Source organism: Egretta garzetta, unplaced genomic scaffold, assembly GCF_000687185.1.
Source record: "Egretta garzetta isolate BGI_Z169 unplaced genomic scaffold, ASM68718v1 scaffold16, whole genome shotgun sequence".
Taxonomy (NCBI): domain Eukaryota; kingdom Metazoa; phylum Chordata; class Aves; order Pelecaniformes; family Ardeidae; genus Egretta; species Egretta garzetta.
The window spans coordinates 3634205-3642733 of NW_009260022.1; the positions used below are offsets into that span (position 1 = coordinate 3634205).

Below are 8529 nucleotides of genomic sequence, written 5' to 3' on the forward strand. Positions count from 1 at the left end.
TCGCCCGGCCCGCTACAGCCAGGCTGCGCCTGGTCCTGGGAGCGCTGCGGGGGCCGGGGCTGGTTCATCTCCGCCTCTTCCTCCCAAAGCAGGCGCTGACAGCTGGTTTGCCCCGCAGATTTGCTGCCTGCCAAGAATGGCGAGGAGCAGACCATGCAGTTCCTGCTGGAGGTGGTGGACATCCTCCTCAACTACGTGAGGAAGACGTTTGACAGATCCACCAAAGTGCTGGACTTCCACCACCCACACCAGCTCCTGGAGGGCATGGAGGGCTTCAACCTGGAGCTCTCGGACAACCCCGAGTCCCTGGAGCAGATCCTGGTGGACTGCCGGGACACGCTGAAATACGGAGTGAGGACAGGTAGGTTCTCGCACACTACTTTGTGGAGTCCCTCCTGGGGCTTTTCTCTGGCCCATGGTGAAGAGAGTGGGCCTGAGCCCACGGAGGTGAGCCCACGGAGGTGAGCCCACACCCTCGACTCTGCCTCCCTGGAGGCTCGGCTCCAGGGCTGCCCGCGGGCGCTGGGAATGTCTCCACTCAGAAACTTCAGTTTCCTGCTCCATCCGTCCCCGGCGGGTAGGGCTCGGTGCTGTTTGCAAACCCCAGAAACAAGTTTTTAAGGCGTAATCTCTTTCACTTGATGAAATGCGAGCTGTCTGCATCTCCGGGGAGCAATATCATTAGGTAAATGAGGGCATAAATGACACCGAATTTGCAGTTTTTCTTCTTTATGTTCATCAGACGTTTAATGAAAAAGAGACTGAAATCCTAGGAATCGTCAATAAAGGAACCCTGCGGATTTCAGCCCATTACCCAGGAGCCCCGCCTGTCCGGGTCCTTCTGAATCAGATAAAAATGCCCGTTTCTAATCACTTCTTTTACCGGGTGAGCTGTAGCCAGGCTCCAGAGCAAAGTCTGTGCTCTTTTCAGGCCGTTCGGCCTGAGATGTTTTACATCTGTATCAGCAGAAAGCTGGGCTGGCAGCGAGCCCTGGCTGCTGTGCGTTACCCGAGCAGGGCAGGAACCGAAGCGGTGGCGGAGCGGGGGCCGTGCCTTCCCCGCTCCTGCTCCAGCGTTCCAGGGCCGCCGGGCTCGGCTCGGCTCGGCTCGCTCCGCGGCGGGCAATGGCTCCTGAAGGACCGGGCGCTGCTTTCTCCACTGTTTGGTTATTGCAGCTGTGGAAAAAACAGCGCCGCGCATTCAGGGAACACAATCTTGGCAACTAATGTGGCGGTTAGCTTCCTGTCTTTTCCCATTTACGTGGTGGTTTGATTTATTCAAGAGCGTCCGGGGCATATTGTGATTTTGTGCCCTTAATCAGAGGGGAGCCTGTTTCGCTCCCAAGCCCGTGGGCTGCTGATCAGGTGGCCAGCTGCAAAGCCGGAGTCACTGCGGTCTGCGTGCTTGCACCGTGATCCCGGTACGGATTGCACCGGGATGTCGAGCAAGTTCTTCCCCTCACCCCGACCTCCCCGGGGGCGTTTGAGGTACCGGCAGCGCCTGACCCCGGGAGCTGAGGTGCAGATCAGGCACAAGCTTTGCTTGAAGCGGTACCTGATGCAGCTTTACAGAAGAGCTGCTGGGGCCGTGTGGCACACGCCCCGGCTTCCCGGGCTCCCGTTCTCTCCCCAGGCCAAGCTCCCTTTAAAGCCAGCGGGGCTGAATCTGTAGCCCAGCCTCAGGAGGACGCAGCCTCGCTGACAGCTTTGGGCGGTCAGCGAAATCTCTCTTAAAATAACTCCCCAGAACCGTGTGTCGCGGCAAGGGAGAGAAGTGCTGACTTGCAAAGCAAATAGCTAAGCCGTGGTGGTGTTTCTGGGCTTGGGCCCGGAGCCGCTTGGCTCCCCGGGGCGGGAGCAGCTCGGTCGCTTGGCCTCCGTGTTCCCCCAATTTCCGCGGCAGCCTCCTGATGGGGATGTGCCGGGCCGTGGCTGCGCCGGCAGGCTCCCGCCTCCGAAAGGCTCCCGCTGGCATCCCTCGGGGCAGAACCGCATTTATTTCTTCACGTCAAAAGACTCTGATGTCCCCAGCGTTGAGCCAAATGCGATGCGACAGGGTCCCTCCGGGCGCTGAGCCCCCCTCCCGGGCCGGGCTGTCCCCCGTGTGTCATCTGCGTGTCCTTTCCCAAGACAGCAGAGATAAGGGCTAAGTCATGACACCTTCCCCCTCCCCTCAAAGCCGTCATCGTTTGTCAGGAATTTCATCTCTTCGTGCTAAGAAGTGGACCCCCAGAAGTCGGGCTTACTGCTCATAGAAGCTGTTAAAGCAACTTCGGCTGAAATACAGGAATACGGTTGACTTCGGGTCGGTAGCAAAGGCTTAGCCGATGAGGCGAACCCTAGCTTTTACACCGGGGGCGGGGGGGCGACTGCCCGTGCCGAGGGGCCCTCGGAGCCGCTGATGGCCCCGCTCCCACCCTTACCCCTAGGGCCGCGTTAGGAGCGGGCGAGCCTCCATTCAAATGCAAACGGCACCGGCACCTGCGGATTGTTACTGCCAAGTGCCACCCCCTCCCACCCCCCGAGTTCACAGCAGGGCGGATTTCGGGAGGGAGCCTCTGGAGATGGGCTTAGCCCGAGGTCTTGCACAGGCTCCGGGGGTGGTTGGCAGGCTCAGCGGGCCCGGAGGTCCCGTCTTCTAATTCTAACGCTATGATTCCCCACAGGAGCTCCCTCCAAAGCGTTTTTTCAAGTTTGTAACAAGGCATCCGGGAATGTTGGTTAGCGATCTCCCCGTAAGCAGGACTTGCTTTGACAGCTTCGCTGCAGGTGTGTTACGAGGGCAGAACTATGGCTTGCGTCAGAACAGTTGGACAGTTTGAAATTGAAACCTGAGAGATGCCAGTGGAGTTGTTCTAAGTCGCTCTCAATTCTCTTTCCAGGTCATCCTCGCTTTTTCAATCAGCTGTCCACAGGACTGGACATTATTGGCTTGGCTGGGGAGTGGCTGACGTCGACTGCTAATACAAACATGTAAGCAGCGTCTTGTCGTCAGCGTCTGGGGCTGGTGCTTGCAGGGGCTGCCACCTATCATGGCAGACATGTATTGTCACAGACGTGTATGATTTTCTTCTTTAAATGACGATTGCCGCTTCTTCAATAAAAGCGTCTTGTATTTTTCTCAATGTGGCAGTAACAGTGAAAATGGTTGTATAAAGCTGAACAGTTTTACATTTCTGAGAAATAGAAATGCAAATATCCCAGAGCACATGGTAAGTAAAACATGATGATTCTAATACAGTAACGTGAGATGACTTTTCTTCTTTTGGAACAGCTTTCTTTATCTTTCCCCCCCCTTTATTTTTTTAAGCTTTGTCTCTTGGTTGAGTAATTCTGCAGCAATCCATATATTAACACTAGAATACAGAATACCTAAGAGTTTGTTGTCTTTTCTCCTGTTGACTTCAGAGGTAGCAGGCTTGGGGTACTGCCTTTGCCTGTTCATGTGCTGGTGAAGTGGCTTCTGGGTGGCTTCAAAATGGTTAAAAATATAACACTGAAAATTAATGATAATGAAGGAATTAGCCTAAGATTTATTAAAGTTGTATGTAAGTAAATAAATGGAAGTATAAAAAAGCAAAATTTTACCTCTAGAACATAACAGTGAGGAAAGTTTTACTAATTTTTCTTGACCTCAAAATTAACGAAAGCTACATGTAAATGTAATATTAAATTTTTGCAACAAGGAGCATAATTAATGAAAAAACCCCACCAAACAACAAAAAAACCCTTCTACCCAGTTTTTATTTATATATTGATTTGTATACAATCAAAAATGTGATGGTAGTCCAACTACTTGGTAGGTCATAGACTGCTCTGTTTTAGTCCTGTACTGGATGTGTTTCAACTCTAAAGCTACCTCTGTTTTGGGTAGTTTGTTGCTAATTGGCAGAACACAGGAAATGTATTTGCAGATTGGAAAATGAACAGTATTGCACTGGCCCATCCATGAGTATATGGTTCATTAAGTATAACTGATTACTAGCAGCTCTATGCGGATTATGAGCTGTGCCTGTTTTGTGACATGAGCAATCAAGAAAAATATATAAGGTGCTCCAGCCAAAACCAGCCTGCTCTTTGTAGTAATCGTCTTCTCAATTAGTTATCTGTTTGCTGAAAATTGGTATGAGACATTCAGATTTAAAAGCTGATTGGGAAGAAACCCAGCAACATGTATTTTAATCATAAAACAAGTATTGCAAAGTGCTTTAAAGTGCATTTTTTACACCATAATTAAAAGTGAAAATAAATCCGATTACATTTCTAAAAGAAAACTTTGCTTAAATATTTTTCTTCTGTGACAAAAGCATACTTCAGAGAGTGTCACTTTTTGAAAGCCCCTTTTCCTTTGACTAACAATTGTTCTAGCTTAGTTATCCTTCTGTAATCAGTGAAATTGCACAAATCTGATAGGACATAATAGAATTCAGCTCTGTGCAGACTCTGATAGTATTATGAAATATTGCCATCAATATTAAGAACATCACACTTCTGAAAGAGTAACTCCTCTTTAAATGAGGTTGGGTTTAAAAGTAAATTGTTAAATAGCTAGTTCTGTTAAGCTAGTTTCTGATCTGTTTATACTTTAAAGATGAAGATATCTTGAAAATACTTCTCTGTGGGCATGAAAATTGATTATCTAGCTGCTTGGATGAGGTTTAGCAAATGCAAAATAATACATTGCTCTCTTTTTTTTTCAGCAAACCAAGGTCAACATGATATGCTTTCAAATAACACAGTAATTGCAAGTAAGGTTAAAGCAAGATGCTTGTAAAACATGATTCAAAGGACTGACAGAGAAGGTTATTAAAAATAGCCACATCGTCTCTGTGAGCTCTGGGGAACGTATTATTTGTTTTGAGCAGTGTTCCAGCATAGAAGAGCAAGTTCTGACCTTTACCTAGACACTGTTCTAACCTACTTCAGCATGTAACACACAAGCAACAGTAATATGGTAGGGAATATTTTCCATTTGCCATTTTTTCTTTCCCACCTATAAACAGTACTTAAAATATCTGTGAACAATTGAAAAATATGTGTTTCACAAACAAGTGAAGGAACACCTGTACTCTCTTAAAATTTTAAATTGTCATTAGGAAATGTTACTTAAATGTCCTGTGAAGAAAATATATTAAATTAAACATCATAAGCTTCCCACCTTGACTTTGAAATAGTGTATCAATGTGCTATTCATAGCTCAATCACTAATCATAAGACCTTCAGGTTGGAAATTTCAGAAGTTGCTGTTATTCATCCAGCTCTAGGGATCTGTAGTGCAAGGCATTTGCTCACCATGCAGCAGCCAGTTGAGGTTAGAAAGCAATATTATCTGGAAGTTCTCTTCATGCCCACTGTTAGCTGAGCCGAGAGCATACATTATGCATTTATGCTTATGAAAATGTAGCACAGAAAAATGATGTGAAATGCTTTATTTGCAGAATGCTTTTTACATACTGGAAAACCCGAGAGCAGGTAGCTAGGATGATTTGGCCAGATAAAATGATTTGGCCTTTAGATGAGAGCAGAATTAAGCCAGCACTGGCTGCTACCAAAACCCCATTCATCTATTCTGTTAGTAAAGAGCTGAGACTCATGACTGTTTTAATTAATTCATAGAAATACCTGTAAAGATTGTAACTGTATGAAAAATCTAATCAGCATTTTTTGTCAGGGGATTGGTTCTGAAGTCAGACAGTTCCTTCCATGCCAAACACATTTTCTGTTTTTAACTGAATTTTTCAAAATCATTTAAGTTTAAAACAAGTAAGTTGCAGTGAACTTTAGCAAGATGTGGTTTTTAAAAAAATTATAGCCATCAGCTGATACAGCTGCATTGGCCTTATCATTTATAATCATCCGCAGTCATCTTTTATTTCTTTGACAGTCTTTGGAGAATCAGAAAATAATTACATGATAAAATAAATAAGCACTATTTGACTTGGGTTTAAGTATATTCAAAATTCCCCATGTGAACACTTGGTATTTTATATACGTAATGTATTTTTTGTACAAGCCTTTAAGTCTTCTGGGAAGTATGTAGGGATCAGTGTGCAAGGCTACAGTGATCTAGACGCCACCGAGTTCCTGCTGACTTCAGTTGGTCATTCTGCCTAAATAAAGATTGGAATATATCCTAGACTTGCAGTGCTTAAAAACAAAACAAAAAAACCCCCCACTGTTAGCAGACACCAACTGGTTTATTAATTTTGTCTCTCTGTAAATATTGGCAGCACCCAAACTTCAGATCAGTGTTCAACTGTCTGTCTCTGACAGTTCTAATGATAATAAAAGCAAAATAAGCAGTATTTTGGCTTCTGAAAACAGCAATTACAACAAACAAACAAATTACAAATACTGTTTAATCTTAAAGGACTGTTTTAAAAATGGTGGTGGTGTTTCTCTGATGGGCTAAGGAAACGTAAGGATTGAAGAAAAAATTAATATTTTAACTAATCAGTGTAGCTGTAAATAAAAGACAAGCTTTTCAGACACACATTCCTTTCTTCATATCACATGTCTCCTTAAAGTTTGCCGTACCTGTTTTCAAAATGTCATTTTAGTATTAGAGGGACAGCACATGTTTTGGCAAGATTATTCAAGTGAAAGACATCAGTCAGATGCAAAGTGTCAGGCTGTCATATTCTTATAGATTCCTTTGGAAATCACAGGTTGTTTAGTTTCTCTCTGCTTCTTTTTTTCTTCCTCCTTTTTTTACACTATGTTTTGGCACACACAGCAAGCAGAGTTTGTTTACAGCAGTACCAATTTATCCATGTACCTTGATCACCAAAGATGGTTGTATGGCTGTCACTTTCCATCCACGTGTCTGGCTGTGACATCAGGGCATACCAGACTATGCAATGGTTTTTGCCCTCATTAAGTGGATACAATAGTTGACTGCTGACTTGGTTTTGGTAATTGGTAATTAGAAAATCATCATTTATAATTACTCTTGACAGTTATTGATTGCATGGTATTGTAGAAATAAGTTGTCCTTGGAGATCATCAACAGAATAAATCCACATAATTAATTGTATTTAGACTTTGAAGCCCTAGCTCAATACTTCTAATTACGGTCGTGTTTAGCTCAGTGAAGTTCACTGTTTTCATAAGGATTTGGCAATATGTTATTCCACAAGTGTGAAATTGGCCTGTTGGAAAATAAATGTTTAACAGTACAATCTTGTACAGCAGTCAGCAGCGTTATGGTGGTGAGCATTAGGTCTTATGTTGGTTATATATAAAGTGGCAAAAAGGCTAATACTGCAGTTTTTATCAACCAATATTTCCAGCATTGTCTTCCTGAGGATTTTTGCTTGGGTAAAGAATGCAATATCAGAGCCTCAATTTATAGATTTATAGGAAAACTTTTAGCAATCTGAAGCATTTTCACAAAGAATCATAGACTGGGAATTTATTGTGTGTTTTTATAATCTATATTGGATTTTGTTTGTTTGTTTTTTCTTTATCCATGCAGGTTTACCTATGAAATTGCCCCTGTTTTTGTCCTCATGGAACAAATAACACTTCGAAAGATGAGAGAGATTATTGGATGGTCAAATAAAGATGGCGATGGAATATTCTCACCTGGTGAGTTTTTCCTCTCTGTTTTGGTGGTTTGAATAAAACTTCAAAAGTTAAAATAAACATAAGTCGTGTCTGAATGCCCACAATATCTGCAACACAAAACAATGTGTCAGATATTTAGAAGTAGGAATGCTTTCTTTAAACATCCCACAAAAAAGTTGTGAAAAAAAAAAATCTTTGAGTGTGGCTGCGTATCATGACTGGTCAACACTTTAAAACTTGACTACAAGCTCTGGTATATAGTCAGGCACTTAAACACCCTTTTTTTTGCACTTAATTTCTGAATGTGCTAAGCATGCTGACCAATAGCTCTTGAGAACTGTGTGCTGACTTCTTTGATGGGCAGTGAGGATTTGGGTTTGCAGTCAAAAAGAGACTGTGACTGCCTGTCACTTTATGGGACATAATCTGACTGGATTCACAAGTATAATTCCAGCATGAAGACCAAGACAAAGTGTCTTCCCATGAAGGTGACATAAAGGCAGTCAGCAGTGACAGAAAAGACTGATAAACCATGTGGAGGTCCTGGTCCCATGTGTGGACAACATGGGTGCCCAGCAGAACACCAGATTTCTGGGCTTGGTGTGGGGGGATGCCATCCTGTTTCAGAGGAGGAAGAACAACTCCACCTCCTTTTGTACCAGCCCACATAAAATCTGGGAATGCATGCTTGCTTAGTCTCCAGTCCTATCTGCTAGAAAAATACAGATATTTCTCAGTGTTCTTGTTGATGAAGAAATATTAGAGGAATAAATTATCCTAGACTTTATGGATGAGATTCAAATTACTAAATCTCGAGGTTTGCATCATAGAACTGAGCTAATTGTCCTGGGCTGTTTTTAGCAGTAAACCAAGAGAAATAGGAGCTTTCCCTCAATTCACATTCTTCAAAAATAAGCGTCATAATAGATTAGTTGAGTCATAGCCTGCAAAGTGCCTCTT

General features: G+C 43.8%; 1 protein-coding gene across 1 annotated transcript in view; it reads left to right on the forward strand.

Moving 5' to 3' along the window:
- The window catches only part of GAD1 (glutamate decarboxylase 1), a 31058-nt gene that overhangs the window by 10006 nt on the left and 12523 nt on the right, over nucleotides 1-8529 (forward strand). Inside the window, exons 3-5 of the mRNA XM_009640769.2 lie at nucleotides 119-361; nucleotides 2883-2973; nucleotides 7478-7590. Of these exons, the coding sequence (XP_009639064.2) occupies nucleotides 119-361; nucleotides 2883-2973; nucleotides 7478-7590 (447 nt within the window). The remainder of the gene's footprint in view (nucleotides 1-118; nucleotides 362-2882; nucleotides 2974-7477; nucleotides 7591-8529) is intronic.